The following is a 22500-nucleotide window of genomic DNA, read 5'->3' as shown; positions in this document are numbered from 1 at the left end:
GAAATCCTGTCCTGCGTCAGGTTTGTGGAGTTGTTCAGCATCTCACACTGTGTGTCCTGATACATGACTATTAACACAGGAACATGACATTATTACAGCTAAAAGGGAATGAGATCTATTACTGTAAATATCACCAAGAGATTCAAAATAACAACAAAGTGTTATACATGTGGATAAACACTGCTGATCACTGATTGGTTGCTGGTACAAAATGCTGTACACTAATTGGTTGTTGGGAATAAATGCTGATCGGTTAGCAGTTTAAACTTTACAGCTTTGGCCTACATAGCACAGGGATCATGATGATACTGCTGCCTATTTCTCAATGGAACACCAGGGTTTTGAATATTGCATGGTATTGCATACACACACACACACACACACACACACACACACACACACCTGGAGAATAAGAATGGAATGTTTGCTCTCTTTACTCTATTCAGTCTCCTGCTGTCTGTGCTGCTTGTACAACAAAATGCCCAACTACTGTGTGTGTGCGTGTGTGTGTGTGCGTGTGTGTGTGTGTGTGTGTGTGTGTGTGTTGTCAGAAATGTTGTGTGTGTTACTGATACCCTGCAGTCTGCTGTTTAGGACAACTCAGACTCATTTTACACAGAGAGACCTAACGATCACCCTCACTGCTCTCTTCCTGTGCGTTTGTGTGTGTGTGTACCTGAACACACACACACACACACACACACACACACACACACACACACACACACACACACACACACACACACTTCCTAGCTCTCATTGGACTGCAGGATTAAAAAAGTCAGAACAATGCAGGGGAAACAAAAGAAGCTGAAGCTTTTACGTCAGATGGAAATGACTCACATGGCTTGTTTTAGTTGCTGTTAATGGTGTTAATAATAATAATAATAATAATAATAATAATAATAATAATAATAATTCTAAATTAATATATCACTTCTTAGTCAAAACACTTATTATAGTATTATTTAATACTAACCCCATGTTGTTATTGTGATATACTGTTTCCTGTCTGTATTAGACACACAGTTTGTCTTGTGATGTTTTCATGACTCCTTCTCATGAAAGTCGTCCTTCATTTAAACGTCCTCACCATCCTCTCCATCCTCACCTTCCTCTCCATCCTCACCTTCCTCTCCGTCCTCTCATCTCTCCACAGTCGAAAGCCGGCTCACTGTAATGTGCAGCGGACTCGAGCGGCGTCATCGGGCCCTAAGCCGCCGTACCAGCGCCGCAGCTCTCAGGACTCGCTGGACGAGTTGGCCATGGACGACTACTGGAAGGAGATGGAAATTATTCAGCACAGTGACGCCGAGCCTCAGGAAGAGGTGCAGCTCAAAGTAGCCGATGGTGAGAGTGTAGTCGAGTTTCACCGATCGATTCGTTCATGGGTCAAGACACTGTCTCACAGACCATCCATCACAATCCATGTAACTATAAATGGATAAAAAACCGTGTGTGTGTGTGCGAGTGTGTGTGTGTGCGTGTTTATAAGTATTCTGACCCTTCATGTATAATTGTTTTTTGTACAGTACTAAAAATAATAGTCATAAAGAACAGGAAAGGCTCAAAACCAGCCTCACAGGAGAGGAAACATGAAATAAACACACATCTCTACAGGAAGTGGAAGCTGTGACTTCCTCACGGCAGGAAGCAGGAGATGGACCTGTTATTGTCCGCTTTAACACCAGTAAAGTTAAATATCTGTGTGCAGAATCTCTGCATCATGAAAAACAACATGGACTTTCACTACTTTAAATCCTGTTTCCCAGATAATTTTTCTGGATGGTGTTAAAGTGGAATTTACTTTTAGTCACAAAGCAGATTCATAATCATTAGCTGAACTACTGCTTTTCTAAGCCACAGTGAAGTGGAGCTGGTTGTGAGCTGAATCCGGGGAATTAAGACCTAGAACGTCTTTGAGCTGCTTTTTATAAAACAACTTTCCTGCTGGGGGTCACGGTGGCTTAGTGGTTAGCACGTTCGCCTCACGCCTCCAGGGTTGGGGGTTCGATTCCCACCTCCACCTTGTGTGTGTGGAGTTTGCATGTTCTCCCCGTGCCTCGGGGGTTTCCTCTGGGTACTCTGGTTTCCTCCCCCGGTCCAAAGACATGCATGGTAGGTTGATTGGCATCTCTGGAAAATTGTCCGTAGTGTGTGATTGTGTGAGTGAATGAGAGTGTGTGTGTGCCCTGTGATGGGTTGGCACTCTGTCCAGGGTGTATCCTGCCTTGATGCCCGATGACGCCTGAGATAGGCACAGGCTCCCCGTGACCCGAGGTAGTTCGGATAAGCCGTAGAAGATGAATGAATGAACTTTCCTGCTAAAATGTTCCAAATTGTCAAAGTCACTGCGTGCTAATGTTTAATAGCGTCTGAGAAACAGCTTATTTTCTGCCCCTGATAGTTTACCTTGTTTCCTGTCCTGTTAGAGGGCGAGCAGGAAGAGGCGTGGCTAACAGAGGCGGGTCTCGCGACTCTGTTTGACGAGTCGGTGACCGACGACGACGACGGTAAGGTCCTGCTATCCACATTGACGCGCACGCAAGCCGCTGCCGTGCACAAGCGCCTGGAGACGCTACGCAAACGCAACAAACCCCACAGCGTCCCCGACGTCAGGGACATCTTCAAACCTCAGGACACCAAGGTCAGGACACTACAGGTCAAAGGTCATCATCCAGAGACCTTCCTGAATAATTAAATAATTACAGGCAACAGATGAGAGACGCATTAGATGATAAATGAAGTCATATTGTTCTATCGTTCTATTCGTAGCCTTTCTGGTAGTTCTGAATTTCACATCTGAACTTTTCATTCTGTTACCTAAGGATGATGAATCCAAGTCCAGAGGAGGAAGTGAAAATACAAAAAAGGAAGAAGAAACATCATCTGGTGGGTTTTTGAGTTTCAGTAGTCAACACTAACCTTTTGCATGCCACACACACACACACACACTCACACACACTCTCACACACACACACACACACACACTTGCAATAAACATGAAACATGCGATAAACCACACAGAAAATGTTCCATCTCTGAAATATTAGCATATGACATTAAAGTAGCTAATTTTCTAGTAGGCCAGATGTTATCTTGAAACATTAGCATGCTAATTAGCTAGCCATCTTACTAGCTACTGAAATAAAGTAAAAACAATCGATAAAAATGGACACAGCGAATGTCAGATCTTTAAAATATCAGTCTGATAATTAGCTAAAGTAGTTTACGAGTAGCGAATGTTATTGTTTGGAACTTTTAGTGCGTTAATTAGCTGCTCACTGATATAAATTAACACTGATCTCCAAACACACACAAAATAATTGTCACATTGTGATTCGTCTGTTTTTCTGATCTTCTGAACATGTTCTCACGTGTATGGGCGTGGCCATAGGAAACGGCGAGGGCGTGGCCGACACAGAGACGGACATCGACCAAGAGGTGTCGTTCTCTGAGCAGGCGCTGACCTACAAGGAGGGGTCAAAGGTCACACCGCCTGTAGACGAGGCTGACGACAGGCTACCTGTGAGTGAGGCGCGTCAAACATTAACACCTGCACTGATTTCCCGTGTGTATGTGTGTGTGTATGTATGCAAGAGCAAAGTTTACAGAGTGTGCACATGTACAGTGGCTCGCTCTGATTGGTCGTTACATGATAAAGGAATGTGTGTGTTTTGCTGTAGAGATCTTTGCCCCTGAATAATGAAGTTATTAAATAAACACTTTATGAGTGTGTTGATTCTACACAGGATGGTTTCTGTGTGTGTGTGTGTGCGTGTGTGTGTGTGTGTTGGATTGGGATGTTTTAGAGAAACAAATGTGGAATAAATCTCTCAGCATCTGAGAGAGTTTATAAAGCCTTAACAGAGATTAGCATGGTGTATATTTCACAGATAACAACGAGACTGTAGGATTTATAACACTCTTAATGTCATGTAGAACGATTTCTGCTGACACCTGCTGGCCCATATGCACAATTGCACCATAGATCGCAATAAACCTCTTTCCTCTAGTGTTTATTCATTCATTCATTCATCTTCTACCGCTTATCCGAACTACCTCGGGTCACGGGGAGCCTGTGCCTATCTCAGGCGTCACACACACACTCTCATTCACTCACACAATCACACACTACGGACAATTTTCCAGAGATGCCAATCAACCTACCCTGCATGTCTTTGGACCGGGGGAGGAAACCGGAGTACCCGGAGGAAACCCCCGAGGCACGGGGAGAACATGCAAACTCCACACACACAAGGCGGAGGTGGGAATTGAACCCCGACCCTGGAGGTGTGAGGCGAACGTGCTAACCACTAAGCCACCGTGCCCCCCTATATTATTATTATTATATATTATTATTCTCTCTCTCTCTCTCTCTCTCTCTCTCTCTCTCTCTCTCTCTCTCTCTCTCTCTCTCTCTGTTGTGTATTATGGAGATATCACATGTTCTGTGCCAATTATTTTACACTGTACTGGACACTGAATGAATGCATATAATAACAATACATTATTGTTCTCTACATATTCTTTCATTCTCTTTCTCTCATAACCTACATTCTTCATCTTTTTGTGTTCCCTCTTTTCTTTCTCATTTCATATGGTCCTGCCCCCACCCCCCCTCTGTAGGATTTCAGGGTAGTAAGAGATAAGACAGGAATGACTAAAGTGGGCGATCTGTCCCCGGCCGACATGAAGAAGGTCCACCGTCTCATCCTGATCGAGGTGAGCGCTCTGTTCGACACAGCCGCCATCGACCTCAAGACCCACAAACCTCTCCGGATAAAGGTCAAAGGTCAGTCCTGGGCAGAAAACTTTTATCCATATTCCTAGTTTTCAAGGATTAAATCTGTGTGGTTTAGAAAAAATAAATTATTACACATAATAAACTCTTTTTTGAGCTTATTAAAATCTTTCAAATTCCAGTGTGATCTTTAAAGTGGTGTTTTTCAGAGTCTGGATTGTTTGGGGTTCCTCTGACAACGCTGTTAGATCAGGATCAGAAGATGATGCCAGGGACCCGAGTGCCAATCATACTTCAGCGGGTACGTGTGTAAGGAATGAATCCGATTCCCAAATCCGATTTCTTTACCATGACAATTATCTAACATACAGTATATGCAACAATGTTAGCATAGCATCAGGATCTCATAAAGAGGATCACGTTATGTCACTGATGATCTCTCTTTTCTACTGAGAGTGAACAGAATATAGAGCTAGAGAAGGATTTTAACTACAGTTTTAACTCTTTATTGTTATAATGAAAAGGGGGGGGGTGGTTTATTCCTGTCTTCTTGTTAAGCAGGAAAATAAATTGATTACAAATTTTTTATAGTTAATTTCCCACATAGAAGATGAAGGGCTGGACACTGAGGGGATTCTGCGGGTCCCTGGAGCAGCCACCAGAGTGAAGGTGAGAGAGAAATATACAAGGATATCTAACCCTTTCTTATTCAAATGACATATGTCTAATGCCATGGACAAATAGATAGATACATGAATCTTGTGAAAGGTGTAATTAAATGTGGATTAGTTTGAATCTGAACAGTAAAAGGAGTAAGTGAATGTGGATTATTGTGAGTGAGAACAGTAAAAGGTGTAAGTGAATGTGGATTATTGTGAGTGTGAACAGTAAAAGGTGTAAGTGAATGTGGATTATTGTGAGTGTGAACAGTAAAAGGTGTAAGTGAATGTGGATTAGTTTGAGTCTGAACAGTAAAAGGTGTAAGTGAATGTGGATTATTGTGAGTGTGAACAGTAAAAGGTGTAATTAAATGTGGATTATTGTGAGTGTGAACAGTAAAAGGTGTGATTAAATGTGGATTATTGTGTGTGTGAACAGTAAAAGGTGTAATTAAATGTGGATTATTGTGAGTGAGAACAGTAAAAGGAGTAAGTAAATGTGGATTATTGTGAGTGTGAACAGTAAAAGGTGTAAGTGAATGTGGATTATTGTGTGTGTGAAAAGTAAAAGGTGTAAGTGAATGTGGATTATTGTGAGTGTGGACAGTAAACGGTTTGGATGCATTTAGTTATTATTTGGGTTTATTCTGTTTTCCTGTTCGATGTGTGTAAATCATGTGAGTGTTTTGGCATCTGCGTGTGTGAACAAACGGGAGGAGAACCGGGTGTGGACGATGACAAACGCTGAGGTGATGTGTGTGTGTTTGTTTTTGCAGGCTGTGTGTCAGGAGCTGGAACTAAAGTTCTACGATGGCTTGTTTCCCTGGGAGAATCTTAAGCAGCACGACGCAGCGAGCGTGCTCAAGCTCTTCATCAGAGAGCTTCCTCATCCTCTCCTGACAGTGGAGTACTTCAGTGCTTTCTTCTCTGTGCTCAGTGAGTTCACGTTCACTCACGCGTGTGAATCCATCCATCCTGTTCAAAGAGTGACCAATTATTTACATTTCAGTCACACGTTAGATACAATTAGTGAACTCGACTCTTTAAAAAGTGTTGCACTAGAAACAGAAACCGAAGCTAGAATGAGACACCGCCCCAGTTTGTTTAAGGTTAAAGGAACAGCTAAAGGTAAACATGTAACTATCATATGGTGATAAGATTGTAACCTGGGATAAAAGTACAGATATAAAACCATCACGTCTAATCTTGTCTAATCTCAGATAATCCTCTACTGCAGTGGATCCCAAGCTTTTTAAAGAGATGTACACCCCAGGGATTTAACATCATTCTGCGTGTAACCCCCCCTCCCCCCCAACCCTTTTAATTGTGGTCTTGATTTTTTTAAAGCTGCATTTTAAACACATCTACCTTCATAAAATAACTTATTTGATCAAACAACTTTAGTATACAAATCATATATATTTTTATGATTTTTTTTTTTAAATGACTCACCGTTTAATGAGATGTATGTGCTTGAAATGACTTACATAACTCTGGGATGTTTGGTTGTATCGAAGACAGTTTTAGTCTTAAATCATTCTCCATACAACTATCTGTGTCGATATTTGTTATTTATGCTGGTAAGCGCTGAAAACCCACTTTCGCACAGGTATGTTGTCGAGAAGGGCAGTAATGTTTTCCAAGTGCGATCTGCTAAAGCAGATTTTAGTTGACTGCAGATGGGGTAATTTGATTGGATGTCATGAATTTGACCTTTTATGGCACTAACTGGCTACTTTGCTGTAAGTACACTAGAGGGGACACGTCTTTATGTTTAGTCTGAGAAATACATGTCTGGTTGAATATTAGGTGCAGTATAATTACATTAACAGTACATTTCAGCATTTTGTTCGCGTACCCCCTCCGTTACGTGGCGTACCCCCTCCGTCACGTGGCGTGCCCCCAGGGGTACGCGTACCCCAGTTTGGGAACCACTGCTCTACTGTTTTTAACAACACTGTTCTGGACTTTGGTGAAAAATAACTGAATCTTGTGTGTAAAATGTCATTTAATCTGCGATGCTGCATCTGTAAAGGTGACCTACGTATACGTCTCTGTAGAATTCCCGACAAAGAAGCAGCAGCTTCAGGCACTCAATCTGCTTGTGCTTCTTCTGCCGGCGTCCAGCAGAGACACCCTGAAGGTATTTTGCTTCACTTACACTGTTTGCTGTTCACGTTCCCAAAGATCCACACTGACTTTTCTGACACGTCTCACTGCTCACACCTGGACCTTGTGAACTGTAAACTTCAGGCGCTGTTGGAGTTCCTGCAGCGAGTCATCGACCACAAGGAGCGCAACAAAATGACGCTGAATAACGTTGCCATGGTGATGGCGCCCAACATCTTCATGTTTAAAGGATTTCGGAGCAAAATCTCTGGTCAGCAGGAGTTCACCATGGCAACAAGCATGGCTAACATCGTCAGGCTGCTCATACGATACCAGGACCTGCTCTGTACCGTATGCACAAGTCTCTATATGTTATTATAATATATATCGAATCCTTACGTTATCCAATTAAATGAAAGATTTTTGTTGCTGTGCCATTTCTGTTCCAGATCCCGAAGTTTGTGATGACGCAGGTGCGGAAACAGAACATGGAGAGAAAGATGAACCGAGAAAGAGCTGTGAAAAAACTGCTGAAGAAAATGGCCTACGATCGCGAGAGGAACAGCGAGAAAGTAGAGAAGAACACCGAGGTGAGACTGAAGACGTTTATGGAAGGAGTCTCCAGTGTCAGCACTTTCTAACAGTCAGATGTAAAAGCTGTAGCTAATCTTTTATGAGGTTTTTACTTCTAGCTTGTTTTCAGGATGTTTTCAGGATGCATTAGACATAACTCTAGTAAATAGTAATGAATTTTACTGATGATAAAATAAAATTATTTTTACTTTAATAGATACACTGAAAATGTTACGTTTGCCTTAAATTGTTTTTGGTCATTTACCACATGACCTGTCCCTCTTGTGTCAGTTGTCATTTTCTGTAGTATATTGTGACCTCTGGTGGACAGTTAGCGGTAGTGCATGTAATATCCCGGAAAGGAATGAGGATCTTTCAGTCTTTCATTCCTTTTATACCACAATGTAATGCTTCCTCATGAATGATGCACTGAGTATTGTCAATAACTGAACATCTAAAAACTGTGTGTGTGTGTGTGTGTGTGTGTGTAAGATGGACGGGGGAATCATCAGGGTCCAGGCTCCACAATTCTCAAAGGTCTCTATGGCGGTCGAGTTGACTGAAGAGCTCCGAGCATCAGACATTCTTACACGCTTCCTCAGCCAGGAGAGGTAAACATACAAACACACACACACACACACACACACACACACACACACACACAGAGACATACACACAGTTGATACACCATGATACATCATATTAAACACATACGCATTCAGAGCACTGAAATACAGAAAGCAGGGACAGTAATGATGAAAACCCGGGAGTGTTATCTGTAAAGTGTGTGTGTGTGTTTCCTGTTTTAGCTCACTTCTGGTGAAGAGAGAGGATCTGTATCTATATGAGATCGGAGGGAACATCAGTGAGTAATTCACACTCACACCTTATACGCTGGACATGCGTTCACACACACGCACACACACACACACACACACACACACACACACACACACACACACACACACACACACACACAGTGTTAAAATGCTATGGGTTTAGTACTTGTTCCTGCAGCACTGCATTGTTGTAACATTTCCAAAATTAACAACAGTGTTTATGAAATGATTTCCAAGGTTTATGTGTGTCTCTGTGTGTGTATGTGTTTGTGTGTGTGTAGAGGAGCGCTGTCTGGATGAAGAAACATACATGAAGGCCCTCCTGGAGCTCAACCCCACAGCCGAGTGGGTCATCAAGTCGGTCCAGCGCTAACGTTCTTTCCGCGACCTGCCAAACAAATGACTGACCAATCACAGGCGAGCGCGAGATTAAAGGGAAAGTTCCATTTCTTCCACATCGTCTCCCGTAGGCCGTACCTTCTGCTCTGCACTTTGTAGCTGCGTCGGCGTAGAACGTCGTCTCGGGAATGTGATCTTTTTTAAAATGAGTAATTTGTGATTTAATATGAACACGACGGATCAGTGGACACTTGACACGAGTGTGTAACAGGGAAGAGAAGACGCTGAAGGGAGAATTAATCAGCGCTAAAAATCATCAACATTTCATTTATTATCCATGACTGATTACTGTTTTGTTTGTTCTTTCTGTTAGCAGTACTGTACTCCGGGGGAAACACTGCCAAAATCATCATATCTTTAAAACACTGAGCGTTAACGTACATCACAGTGAACACACAGTGGGCGTAAGGTGGCTCAGATAGCCAAAATAAACTAGATTATAAACTGCCACGTTGCACATTTAGCACATTTCCCCCGACACTCTCATGCTTATGAAGCTAATGTAATCGGGATATTTTTTACATTAACGTGCTGCTTTTTCTCTCTCTGTGGTATCCTCATAACAGTTTAAATGAATTGTGTCCACTAGGATCAGGAGGAATAAACAATTTGTGACACACAAAACTGTACACTTGCTAACTAGCTAACACACGGAGTCCCAGATCAGCACAGATTGGTCTGAAATATACACAGCGTCCTTCTTTAAGTACTGCTGCTAATATTTCACTCCTTCAGGAATATTTTCACACTTCAGTCATATTAGTGCTGTTGTATATTCCAGACTGTGTAACGAAAGGTTTTACACGACCGTCCTGAAAAAAGTTTAGAAAGATAAATCTAAACCCAGAATGAAATGTATAGTGGATCGTGTTTTTTTTTTTTTTGTTTGATGAAATTAAACTAAATGAATCTGTGTGTGAGGACACGGTGTCTTAGTGGTTAGCACGTTCACCTCACACCTCCAGGGTTGGGGTTCGATTCCCACCTCCACCTTGTGTGTGTGGAGTTTGCATGTTCTCCCCGTGCCTCGGGGGTTTCCTCCGGGTACTCCGGTTTCCTCCCCCGGTCCAAAGACATGCATGGTAGGTTGATTGGCATCTCTGGAAAATTGTCCGTAGTGTGTGATTGTGTGAGTGAATGAGTGTGTGTGTGTGTGTGTGTGTGTGCCCTGTGATGGGTTGGCACTCCGTCCAGGGTGTATCCTGCCTTGATGCCCGATGACGCCTGAGATAGGCACAGGCTCCCCGTGACCCGAGGTAGTTCGGATAAGCGGTAGAAGATGAGTGAATGAATCTGTGTGTGAAGCAGTTACCCGAGCACATTTAGATTTCCGAGGAATCATAAGTGACAGGATTTTTTGTCTGCAGCCACATTTTAGTGAGGAACAGGAGAAAAATTGGATGTTTCCAAAAAAAAGTCACTAAATCAGAAAATGAATTCAAATGTTAGTTTATTATTATTATTAAGTTACGTAGTACAGAACAAAATATGCTGGTAATGTAAGCTACACTATTAGCTATGCTTTAACCTCAAATGTCACAGAAACAAATCATCTGATTTAATTTTGACCCTCGGAAAAATGTTCCAGAACTCGTCAAAAAACCGAGCCAGGAATTGAGGCTTAACCCACCAAGTCCACGTGACAGGAACATGGACGTTCACACAGATTTCCCTTTGCATCATGTTTGACTTGAAAGCACTTGATTTTTACTTGCACAAAGACCAGCTACATTTTTAGTCTAGCTACACCTCTAGCTATATCCATGTGTCCCTGAGCATAAGCACTACAAGGTGTTTAGACCAAAATTAACATGATTACAGCATAATTACCATATATGGGTAATTGTGGGCGTGTCTATTTACATAAACATACATTTCATTCTTGTGCACTGTAGCTGGAGTTTCTTCAGTTATCTGATTATACTTTCACTAATTCATGCTTTCACTAGAGTCTGAACTGAGCTCCATAACATAAATATAGTGCATGTTTTATCCTCGACGTTTGCTAATGAACTCACCTTGAATAATACACATGTATTCATTTGCTTTTAACCACTAACACACACTAAGATAGAATCCAGTCGCTTTGCTTAAGGCGCCTAACGATTGCTCACTGGACTGAATTAAAGCTCCTTCAATAAAAGCAGTCATGTTAAAGTCTTTAGCGTCACTGCTACACATCAGCAGGTCTGCATGCATAGACACTCCTGTGGAAATTTGGATCTTTTGCTTTTTTTTATTGTTATAAATGATGTAAAGCTGACATTTCAAAAGAATCAGGTGTTTTTTTTCTATAGTTGTGACTGTTTTATACTGTGAATACGATAGAAACTGACTGCTGTCGTTCGTTAATAACCAATAAACAATGTTTTAAGTTTTGTAAATCAATTTCACTGTAATTGCATGTTTCACGTATTTCATTCCGTGATGTGTTTATCGACTCTGAGGATGATGTTTTAATATATTTAATGAGTTTGTGGAGTCTGAATCAGAGTCTAATTGATTCCTTTGGTTTAACTGTTATTTACTAAATATAATAATAGAGACGGGGGTCACGGTGGCTTAGTGGTTAGCACGTTTGGATAGATGTGAGAGAAAGTGGGCAGAGAACCGGACAGATATTTATACTAGTTATATAAACTAGTTATTACGGTAACAAAAGTAATGTAGAGTAATTGCGGAAACATCAGACGCAGGATTTGACATTACGTTCCTCAAATGAATAGCACCTACCATACCATACCATACCATACCATAGCACTATGCAGACAAGGAAGAAAAATGTGAGAAAACACACAGAAGCAAGTTGGGAAACTGCTCTGGCAGTCTCCAACTTAATTCAGCGAGGAAACCCACCCACTGATTTCATCAAGGGGAGATTTTTGGTCGCCAGCCAGATCCTCTGACCTGGGCGGAATGTGGGTGCCGCAAGCCTCTTGCAGTTAGCTGTGTGGATGCTCCTCTGAGTGGATGCCTGAAGGGCAGTTTTTGCTCTCTGCCATACCCTGCAGCATTGGGCCACCATTTGTTCCACAGCTGGGACCCCTAGCTCCCTCTCCTGCACAGCAAACATGTAGGGTAGCCGAACTGGCATTTGAAAGGGGACATACCCAGGACGGAGTGCTAAAGTGTGTTATGTGCAAACTCGACCCACATCAGGTGTCTGACCCATGTTGCCAGATTAGAGGCAGCCAGGCAATGGAGGGAACGAACCAAGTCCTGATTTACCCTCTCTGTCTGACACAGGGTGAAAACCTGATGAAAGGCTGGTAGAGGCAACAATGAAGGCCGAATGTCTTGATCCATGGTGGGCCACCAGAATCAGCACCGGAAGAACTCTAAGGTTCTAACGACCTTAAGAACCTATGGGTTCAGACCAGACTTGCAACATAGAGCCTTTTGGGTGGGCCACCACCTGGATTTGGCTCGCTGTGGATTCAGTCACTGCTGGATGTGGGTAAGGTTCTTGTGATCTGTCTGAGTGAGGAACAAATGCTTGGCCCCCTCCAACCAATGTGTCCATTCCTTTAAGGCCAGTTTGACAGCAAGGAGCTCATGGTCCCCTACATTGTAGTTTTTCTCTGGTGCCATCAGTTGGTGAGAGAAATATGCGCAGGAATGCAGCTCCTTTTTAGGTCCTGATCATTAGAACAGAACAGCCCCTACTCCAAAGTCAGCCTCTTCTTCAAGGCTTCGAAAGCCTCCTGTGCTTCAGCGGTCCACAAGTATTTGCCCTGAGTCTTCTTGTTCCTGAGTCTTCTCGTGAAGCCCAGAAAGTGTTGGACTCCACAAACAGAGGAGGGCTGAGGCCATTCCTGTTTGCTGTGAAAAAAAACCAATTCCAACTATCTGCTTGACCAATGTGATTTTAACTGACTGAAGTTCTTTCTTTTGAAGAACTTTAAGATAATATAAAACACATAAAACCTTATATTATTCATAATCATGGAGATTATCAAAAGATATATGCTTTATACTTCCACCCACTTACTCTGTCACACAAGGAAATCTGAAAGTTTCTTCTGAGAAAACGAAACTGGTATCCGCATATTTCTCTCTCTCTCACTCTTCAGAGTCTGAAGAACATGGCTAAGGCGAGTATTTCAGTAGATCAGGACCAGTTCATCTGTTCAGTGTGTCTTGATCTCCTGAATGATCCGGTAACTATCCCCTGTGGTCACAGTTTCTGTACTGTGTGTATTAATGACTGCTGGGATCAGGAGGATCAGAAGGACGTCTACAGCTGTCCTCAGTGCAGAGACACTTTCACACCAAGGCCTGTTCTACGCAGAAACAACATGCTGGCTGAAGTGGTGGAGAAACTGAAGAAGACTGAAGTCCAAGCTGCTTCTCCTGATCACTGTTACGCTGGACCTGGAGATGTGGAGTGTGATTTCTGCACCGGGAGAAAACACAAAGCCGTCAAGTCCTGTCTGGTGTGTGTGGCTTCATTTTGTGAAACTCATCTCAAACCTCACTATCTATCTCATGCTTTTATAAAACACACTTTAACTGAAGCCTCAACAAAACTACACAAGAAGATCTGCTCTAAACACGACAAGCTGATGGAGATCTTCTGTCGTACAGATCAAACCTGCATCTGTTATCTGTGTACGATGGATAAACACAGAGGACACGACACCGTCACAGCCGCAGCAGGAAGAGTTGAGAAACAGGTGAGAAGTAATAATGTTTAAATGAATATTTCTGTTGTGTTTATCAATCCAAAGGAAATTGTAAAAGCCTATGATATTGTTAAGTGTGTTAAAATTGTTCATCATTCAGGGTTAATTGTAATCTGGTCAGACCAGTTAGTAAACAAATTAGTGAGTCATCACATTGTATGCATTCTCATCACACTAAAAATATCCATGTGCTACATACACAACAGCCTATTACATTAGTAGTACAAGGAAAAGTGTAACTAGATTTACACCAACTTGCCATCTCATTAGTCAAATGTGTGTGGACACTTAACCTTCACACACGTGCTTGCTTTAATATTGCATGATTTCAACTTGGAAGTGGGGTAAACTGTCAGCATCCCAAATGATCAAGGGGGCAGAAGTCAGGACTCTGTGCAAACCACGCAAGACCTTCTAAAGTAGAAGTAGGTGTAATTACTAAGAATAATAAGAAATATTAATGGTTTGTGTTTAGCATGAGCTAAAGAAAGAACAGATGAAATTCCAGCAGAGACTCCAGGAGAAGCAGAAGAAGGTGCAGGAGCTGAAACAGACTGTGAACACTATAAAGGTGAGCAGTGAGCAGAGACAGAGCTGCTCCTAGAAACACACACAACATGGACAACATGGAGTCATTTAGAGTCCCAGTAAGAGAGAGAATGAGAGATGAGCTTTAAATGGACCTTCATGTGTTGTGTGTCTCCTAACAGCTCAGTGCACAGACAGCAGTGGAGGACAATGAGAGGATCTTTACTGAGCTGATCAGCTCCATGGAGAAAAAGCGCTCGGAGGTGACGGAGATGATCAGAGCTCAGGAGAAGGCTGAACTGAGTCGAACTGAACGACTCCTGGAGCAACTGGAGCAGGAGATTGATGATCTTCAGAGGAGAGTCACTGAGATGGAGAAGCTTTCACACACACACGATCACATCCATTTCCTCCAGGTAACACACACTGTCTGATCTACAGAGTCAGATGTTCCTCACACTCTCTAAAACACCTCTCATTAAAGCAGCAACAAATGTCCCTGTCTGACATCACAAGTGTGTCTTTCATTTCATTTCTTCTCTGTAGGCTTTAGCTTCTGGACCTCAGTCTCCTCTATTAAACAAACCAGATTTTGACACGTCCAGCATCAGTGTCCCTCAACATCTGTCATTTGATGGAGTGAAGAATTCTCTCTCAGATCTGAAGAAGAGACTGGAGGAATTTTGTGAGGAGGAATTCAACAAAATCCCTCCACATGGTAAGAGGAGCTGCTCCTGCTGGAGAAACACAATGATGGACGTCTTTACTTGCTCAGCAACAGACAATTAAGTTGAACTGTATTACTTTAACAAGGTTACTAGCTACAGTAGATGTTTATTTATTCCTGGTGTGTATTTGTAAGCAGTTTTCTGCCTGACCAACATGCTTTAACTTAAACACTGGTTTGTCTTTGGTTCCATTTCTCTAAACAGCTGCAGCAATGGAGAAGACAATTTCACCACCAGAGCCAGAAAGCAGAGAAGATTTTATGAAATGTACATCTGTGCACACAGAGAGCTTCCTCATTCTCCACATATTTTGTGAATTAAACTCACCATGTTCACATTGTTCAGTTTGTTTTTCTCTTTTTACTTTTAGATTTCTGTTCTCTGACTCTGGATCCCAACACGGCAAATTGTAACATTAGGCTGGGTAAGAAGAACAGAGCGGTGAGATACAGTATGAAAAAGATGACATACTCTTATGATCCAGAGAGATTTGATTGCTTTGCTCAGGTGTTGTGTAAGGAGAGTTTGTGTGGACGCTGTTACTGGGAAGTGGAGTGGAGCGGTGATGGAGGTGTGTACATATCGGTCTCGTATAAAGACATCAGCAGGAAAGGACGGGGTGATGAGTGTGTGTTTGGACGCAACAAAAATTCCTGGTGTCTGTATTGTTCTTCTTCTTCTCTCTCTTTCTATCATAACAACATTAAGACTGAGCTCAGAGTTCCATCATCCTCCAGAATAGGAGTGTATGTGGATCACAGTGCAGGAACTCTGTCCTTCTACAGCGTCACTCACACGGTGAGACCTGTCCACAGAGTCCACACCACATTCACTCAGCCTCTATATGCTGGGTTCTGGGCTGGTATTTCATCAGCTCTGAGGTTGTATGATCCACAATAACAAGTCTGTTGTGTTTCATGGTTAGTAACCTGATGATATAAATTGATGTATGTTTCTTGATCACCGATCATCACTGTGGTGAAATTATAACAATAAGTCATTAAAACACTGGGTTTGGAATCTGTCTCGGATTATAACTCATGCTATATAACGTAACATAATAAAAGGGCAAAAAACAATTGTGTTATGGTCTTTAAATTTGTAAAGTAAACACTGTAATTGTATAAATGTATATAATAGAGGTTTGGGGATTTGTTGGTACTTCGTAGTGCTTTATGCTCTCATATAAAGTCTTTACTCCACATGTAAATCTTCTCCTCATATACATTCACACTCATGTATAACTGATATGAAATAAAACAAACATAAAACAAGATTCAGTTTATTCATATCCTCAAACTGCATTATCTTTAGTGATAATACCTGATAATAGTGACATGTTATACTTTATATTAGCATTCTAGTCAAACATGCTAACCAATTAGCATCTAGAATATTGACACAAAAAGCTGTACATTTCACTAATGTATCACAAACACATTTTAAGACACACACTCACTAGTGAGCAGCGGTACCCTCCGGGTACTCCGGTTTCCTCCCCCGGTCCAAAGACATGCATGGTATGTTGATTGGCATCTCTGGAAAATTGTCTGTAGTGTGTGATTGTGTGAGTGAATGAGAGTGTGTGTGTGTGTGTGTGTGTGTGCCCTGTGATGGGTTGGCACTCCGTCCAGGGTGTATCCTGCCTTGATGCCCGATGACGCCTGAGATAGGCACAGGCTCCCCGTGACCTGAGGTAGTTCAGATAAGCGGTAGAAGATGAATGAGTGAGAATTCAGTAAAGCTTTCTGACTGTAATAATGATTGTAACTTGGTAATAACTCTGTCCTGAATCTCAAATAATGTACTTTATTACTTTAGTGAACTCCAAATAAAAGTTATTTTATTTTATTTATTTTCACAAAAGTATTGTTTTCAAATAACCTTCAGAAATTACAAAAAAATTTAAAACCAAAACATATTCGTCATTTAAAGACGCTGAAGTCGAGATATTAGTAGTTTAAATATCAAAACTTATTAAAAAATAATAATTAATGTATCGTTACAGTAATATAAGGCTTCCACGTTGTTGTAGTCCGGACTGTTTTTAGTGTGACACAGCCGGAACGCCGCACTTTGTTGTGTTTTGTCTAATTATTTGATGGAAAATATCCAAATTAAATATCAAAAAGTTCGGATTTTTAGATGTATTCAGTACAATTTATAGTGACGTTAGTTTATTTCAGTCCTAAGTGGAGAAATTAGAGTTATTTCACGGTAGTAAAAATCCGTCAAAGCAGTTAGTGATTCAGTTTACTGATTCGAATCATTCGGTGATTCGATTCATCTAATACCCGATTCAGTAAAAGCTAGAAAATTTAAAGACTTTTCTCTACAACTTCTGTATAACAGATATGAAATAAAACAACAACCTTTCTGTTTTATATATATATATTATATATATATATATATTTTATATATTATATATATATAAAATAAAAGAAATAAAATACATGAACAAATGAGTCATGATTATGAACAGATAGAAATAAAACCAGAAGTTAAAGCACACAGTCGTTTTTATTTATATTCAGGTAAAAGTACAAATCTCCTGAAATGTTGCTTAAGTAACGTAACAAAGTTGTCTAAAGCTACACAAACCTTGCTGAAGAAACTCACACATTAACTTTCACCGTCTATGAGCTGCGTGTTGATTATAACATCACATGAACACGGAGGTCAAGTGTGGATTTACACAAAACAGGATGCATTCAGAACAACGGAGAATCATTTGTTTAGCTGCATTTGTTGAATAATCTGTTTGTTTGTTTTTTGGGCAGCTCAGATTCAGTGGATTATGTGAAAAATAAGAAGGAAAAATGTTCAATTTTGGTTTGGGTTCATTTTCTTCTATTGCATTAAAGATTTGTTTGGATTCTCCAGAGCTGAATCACTTTCTGATGTCAAGTGTATAGATAAGAGTGTGATAAGAGTGTGTGTGTGTGTGTGTCTAAGCAGCAGGACAGGTGAGAGGCTGGACCCCTTTGACCTCCAGTGCTTTGTTGAGTTGAACCTCCAGAACTTTTCCTGCTTTAATGAGCTTTATGTTCCTCATGCAGCCTTTAAACGGAGTGTTGATGGTCAAACCAAACTGCTTCAGGCCCTCTGTAAAACACACACATCACACACACACCACACACACACACCACACACACACAGACACACACAGACACACCACACACACAGACACACACACACACACACACACACACACACACACACACACACACACACACACACACACACACACACACACACACAGGAGGGACAGAAACACAAAATCACAGTTAGCTTTGCTCGGTTCCCTCACAGGATCTACAGAGTAATCATATGTCTGTTTGCGTGTTTGTCTTAATGAATATGTACATTTGGGGGTGTGTTTAAAAGTGAGGGTGGAGCCTATGCAAATGAACTGATTTATCACCATCACTTCATGTACAAAGATTGTGTGTAAATAAAAACGCTTCCCGTTGGTTCCCATGGCAACAAGCCCCATGTGGTTGTTTGTTATCTGACTGTTTGCCTGTTTTGTCTTAGTTCTTATTATATATTATATTTTTGTCTCAATTATTTTAGCAGAGGTTTAGCTTTATATCCATGTTTTCTTTCTCAGTGCATTTGTTTCCTGTTGAATCATCAATCTCAACTGTAAAATTCTATCACCATAGCAACAGTTTGATTGACGCACCAGGGTATCCGCCCACATAGACAGGGTCATTGGTATCGGCGGAGGCAGAGTTAGCGTCCGGACTGGCCGCCTCAGATTTTTTGCCGTCTACGATCAGCTCCAGGCGGTGCTTCAGTTTGTGGGCGGTGACAGAATGCCACTGTCCATCACAAAGCTCTGCCCCCTGGGAGATGGTGGTGACACGCCCCACTCCGTTATCAGCATGTAAGAGGAGCTGGACAGAAAGTCAGAGACATAATTAACTCAAAGTCAATCTTTGTTTCTTCCTCTACCTTTTTTCTATTTTTTCATTCCTTCCTCTCATTTCCTTTATTTCTCTTAGATCATTTTTTTCCTTTAACACTTTTCTTGCCCTATTTCCTCTCTCTCTCTCTCTCTCTCTCTCTCTCTCTTTCTCACCCTTCCATTGACGAGTTCCAGGCCGAGTCCATCCATTATTTGGCTGCTGATTCCGAGCAGAACTCCAGTGCTGCTGCTGGTGCGGAACTCCAGCTCCACCGTCACGTCGTTCCCGACTCTGTAGGTGCTCACTGTAAAAAGATATTGCGGATTGAAACACAGCCATGGCTTTATAAAGTCGTGTGTTATTCTTACACACTCTATAGAAGTGCAGTGTGTGATTTAGAACACAGTCTGTGCTAACCTGCTTTAGCGTATCCTGTTCCGCTGAAGTAGGAGCCGCTCTGCGTTTTAGTGAAACACGAGCCGACACGGTAGCTAGAGCTCGGATTCTCCAGGTCCTGTGGCCCGTTCGTCATCCGGAAGTTTCTGATGCAGCCGTTTATGCTGTAAACCACCTACACACACATACACACACACAGAGCGCAACATGCAAGAATATTATTTAATTATTTAGATTTTTATTCAGTTATTTATGGTTAATTGTTATGAAGTGTGTGTGTGTGTGTGTGTATGTGTGTGTATGTGTGTGTTTGTGCACATGCAGTACCGGTCCTATGCGCTTGGTGGTGTAGTTAAGAGGAAGACCTCCTACATACAGCATGCCCACCACGTCCAGGATGTCGGCTTTCTTCGGGCTCACGGTGTGTTTGATGTAACGTCCGTCTACAGTCAGGATGCCTCTCTGTTTATCCCTACGCACTTTAATCTACACACACACAAACACACACACAGACATTATAGTTCGAAATCAACTTTGACATGATTGGTGTGTGACGTTTGCTCCTAATGTAGCTAACAGATAATCTGTCAGAGTCTTATAGCCACCAGTTTAGCATGTTGTACATTAATGTTCACTGAACTCTCCAAGTTATTTTTTTATATGTAAAAGTAAAAAATTTAGTTACTGCAAATATGAAAAGATTCGAAAACAGCTGAACATCGAACAAAACCAAACCTTGTGCCAGTGTCCGTCGTTGATGATGCGTGGGACGCTGACAGACGTGTTCCCGCTGCCCAGGTCGTAGCTCAGGTGAGCCATTCCCTCTTTCACCTGCACTGTGGCGAAGTCTGCATGGTTTATTCTGGCCATGTAAAACACCAAACCTGACTCGGCCTCCGTCCTCAGCTCAAACTCCAGTGTCAGGCTTAAACACACACACGAAAACACACACAGATTTACATCGAAAATACCTAAACGTGTTGCATTTATGGCATTTGGCAGATGCTCTTATCCAGAGCAACTTACATTTATCTCAATTATACAGCAATTGAGGATTAAGGGCCTTGCTCAGGGGCCCAGGAGCGACAGTTTGGTGGCCCTGGGATTTGAACTCACGACCTTCCGATCAGTAGTCTAACACCTTAACCACTGAGCTACCACATCCCACACATGTTTCCATGGTGATACGGCCTGTGATTTATTAGAACTTCTTGTAAATATCCTAAAACTGAATACGAATACATTTGGGGAATATGCAAATTAGAATACATTTGCATACTGGAATATGATTCGTGCTCATCATTTATAATAGTTTTAGCGATGACTTGAAATCCTGGGGTTCAACTAAGTTCTCATCTTCCTAAAAGTGATCTACTGTGCCTCCTGTACGTAGAACATTTAAAGGTTCCTCCTGAGGGACAAACCAAAGAACCCATCAGGATGATGACGATGATGATGATGATGATGATGATGACTTGTGTTCACCTGTTCTTCACTTTCCTGTCATCGAACTCGAAGGCCATGTGGCTGTTCCTTGAGAGACCGAATTGCTTTGATAATTCCAGCACTTCAGGCTCCGCCTCCGACGCACAGGACACCTACATGATTGGATGAACAGAATGTCAATCAAATAATAAAGCCTTAGATTAGAGTGGAATATTTGACACTTTCTAAGCGCTGTGCTGCAGTTTGCCTGCAGGTGGCGTAAGAGTACACAACATACTAACTGTTCAGGTATAGGAAGTTAATTACTGAGTAAAAAAAGGATTGATTTCTGTTTATCTAATATGACATACTAGACCATTAACACTTGGGATGTTTGGTGTTGAGTTTATACAGTATATATTTCTGTCAGAATTTGAGGTGTGTGTCTTAGCTTAGCATTACCGCCGTGTGATGGCCATCGACAGGCAAGGCAGGAACGGTGATGACGTCAGCAGGAGGCATGGCCTAGGGGCAGCAGGGTGAAAGGGTAATGCAGTGTCATGCAGCAGCTTGTAATATGCTCAGCTTTAATATCCATCTAGTAAAATTTCATCAGTTATTACTGTTAATTCTTGATCCTGCCACCAGTCAGAAAAAAAACACAATAAACTCTAAACAGTAGCTCCTAAAAGTAGATTTCAGTTCTTCTGCTATACTGAGGAACCATCAGACTCTCCAACTAGAAGCTGGAAAGTTAAAATTGGCCATTTTTCTCCGTAGAAAAAAAGATCCTTTAGCTTTTCTCTTCACTTCTTTAGCTAGTTGTAGACCAGTTTATCAATGTTAGCTAGCTATTTAAACCAGCTCTGTGGCTGTTAACCTGTTAGCCAGTTAACTTATGTTACCTTAGCAGTGTGCGATCTGCTCTTAAGCAGCTAATCTCGTTAAATAAACAGCTAGCACACTTAGCCAGCAATATGGTGCTGTGTTTACTAACGACTCCATAATCAAGCTCAAAATAGAGCTTAAAGAGAGTTCCTACTGTTCTTAATAACTGATGAAATAAAAATAGTGCTCCAGGTCATGCGTTCAGACATTTAGACATGACTGTACAGCAAGAAATAAAGCAAGTGGTGCTTAGATGCAAATATAAGAAGCTAACACAGCTAGCCAGAAAATGATTACAGCAAAAATAGTGCTTTACTTACAGGTGTATTAATTATTACCAGACAAGCGTACCATAGCAAGCTAACATTTACACAGAACAAGTGACATTAGATAATCTGGCTAGCTAACAAATGATTGTTTTACTGATAAAACAAACAAACAAACAAACCTAGCAAGTTAATGTTTGCTAACTAATATAGGTAATTTTTTAGACAGAAAATGCTCGCAGCAAAAATTGGATAATTTAACTCCTAGATATTTACTAGATAAATTAGCTATTTATTTGTAAATGCTAGACGTAGCAAAATAAATGCTAGTCAATGAGACATTTTAC

General features: G+C 41.5%; 3 protein-coding genes across 7 annotated transcripts in view; 2 read left to right on the top strand and 1 right to left on the bottom strand.

Annotated features, from left to right (window-relative positions):
- Window positions 1-11711, top strand: part of arhgap18 (Rho GTPase activating protein 18) — a 16957-nt gene extending 5246 nt beyond the window's left edge. Inside the window, exons 2-15 of the mRNA XM_060884373.1 lie at window positions 1160-1350; window positions 2433-2647; window positions 2829-2892; window positions 3398-3528; window positions 4630-4795; window positions 4954-5045; window positions 5336-5413; window positions 6180-6339; window positions 7464-7546; window positions 7657-7863; window positions 7962-8102; window positions 8578-8696; window positions 8895-8950; window positions 9206-11711. Of these exons, the coding sequence (XP_060740356.1) occupies window positions 1160-1350; window positions 2433-2647; window positions 2829-2892; window positions 3398-3528; window positions 4630-4795; window positions 4954-5045; window positions 5336-5413; window positions 6180-6339; window positions 7464-7546; window positions 7657-7863; window positions 7962-8102; window positions 8578-8696; window positions 8895-8950; window positions 9206-9297 (1795 nt within the window). The 3' untranslated portion in view covers window positions 9298-11711. The remainder of the gene's footprint in view (window positions 1-1159; window positions 1351-2432; window positions 2648-2828; window positions 2893-3397; window positions 3529-4629; window positions 4796-4953; window positions 5046-5335; window positions 5414-6179; window positions 6340-7463; window positions 7547-7656; window positions 7864-7961; window positions 8103-8577; window positions 8697-8894; window positions 8951-9205) is intronic.
- A 1697-nt stretch (window positions 11712-13408) lies between these two features.
- On the top strand, window positions 13409-16328 carry LOC132855431 (tripartite motif-containing protein 16-like). The gene is made up of 6 exons (XM_060884374.1): window positions 13409-13999; window positions 14484-14579; window positions 14719-14952; window positions 15083-15254; window positions 15469-15531; window positions 15635-16328. Exons 1-6 carry the CDS (start codon window positions 13409-13411, stop codon window positions 16162-16164), a joined length of 1686 nt encoding a protein of 561 aa, XP_060740357.1. The 3' UTR covers window positions 16165-16328.
- A 1437-nt stretch (window positions 16329-17765) lies between these two features.
- The window catches only part of lama2 (laminin, alpha 2), a 104995-nt gene continuing 100260 nt past the window's right edge, over window positions 17766-22500 (bottom strand). For 4 of the 5 annotated variants that reach the window (XM_060884362.1, XM_060884364.1, XM_060884365.1 and 1 more), the window contains 8 exons: window positions 21462-21524; window positions 21060-21172; window positions 20310-20499; window positions 19902-20060; window positions 19596-19749; window positions 19352-19482; window positions 18953-19166; window positions 17766-18369 (listed from right to left, as the gene is read on the bottom strand). In XM_060884362.1, the coding sequence (XP_060740345.1) occupies window positions 18215-18369; window positions 18953-19166; window positions 19352-19482; window positions 19596-19749; window positions 19902-20060; window positions 20310-20499; window positions 21060-21172; window positions 21462-21524 (1179 nt within the window). In that variant the 3' untranslated portion in view covers window positions 17766-18214. The remainder of the gene's footprint in view (window positions 18370-18952; window positions 19167-19351; window positions 19483-19595; window positions 19750-19901; window positions 20061-20309; window positions 20500-21059; window positions 21173-21461; window positions 21525-22500) is intronic. The other variant, XM_060884363.1, reaches the window with a different exon arrangement.

The sequence above is a fragment of the Tachysurus vachellii genome, chromosome 12 (genome assembly GCF_030014155.1).
Source record: "Tachysurus vachellii isolate PV-2020 chromosome 12, HZAU_Pvac_v1, whole genome shotgun sequence".
In the NCBI taxonomy this organism is placed as follows: domain Eukaryota; kingdom Metazoa; phylum Chordata; class Actinopteri; order Siluriformes; family Bagridae; genus Tachysurus; species Tachysurus vachellii.
This window is presented reverse-complemented; position numbering and strand designations above follow the sequence as displayed.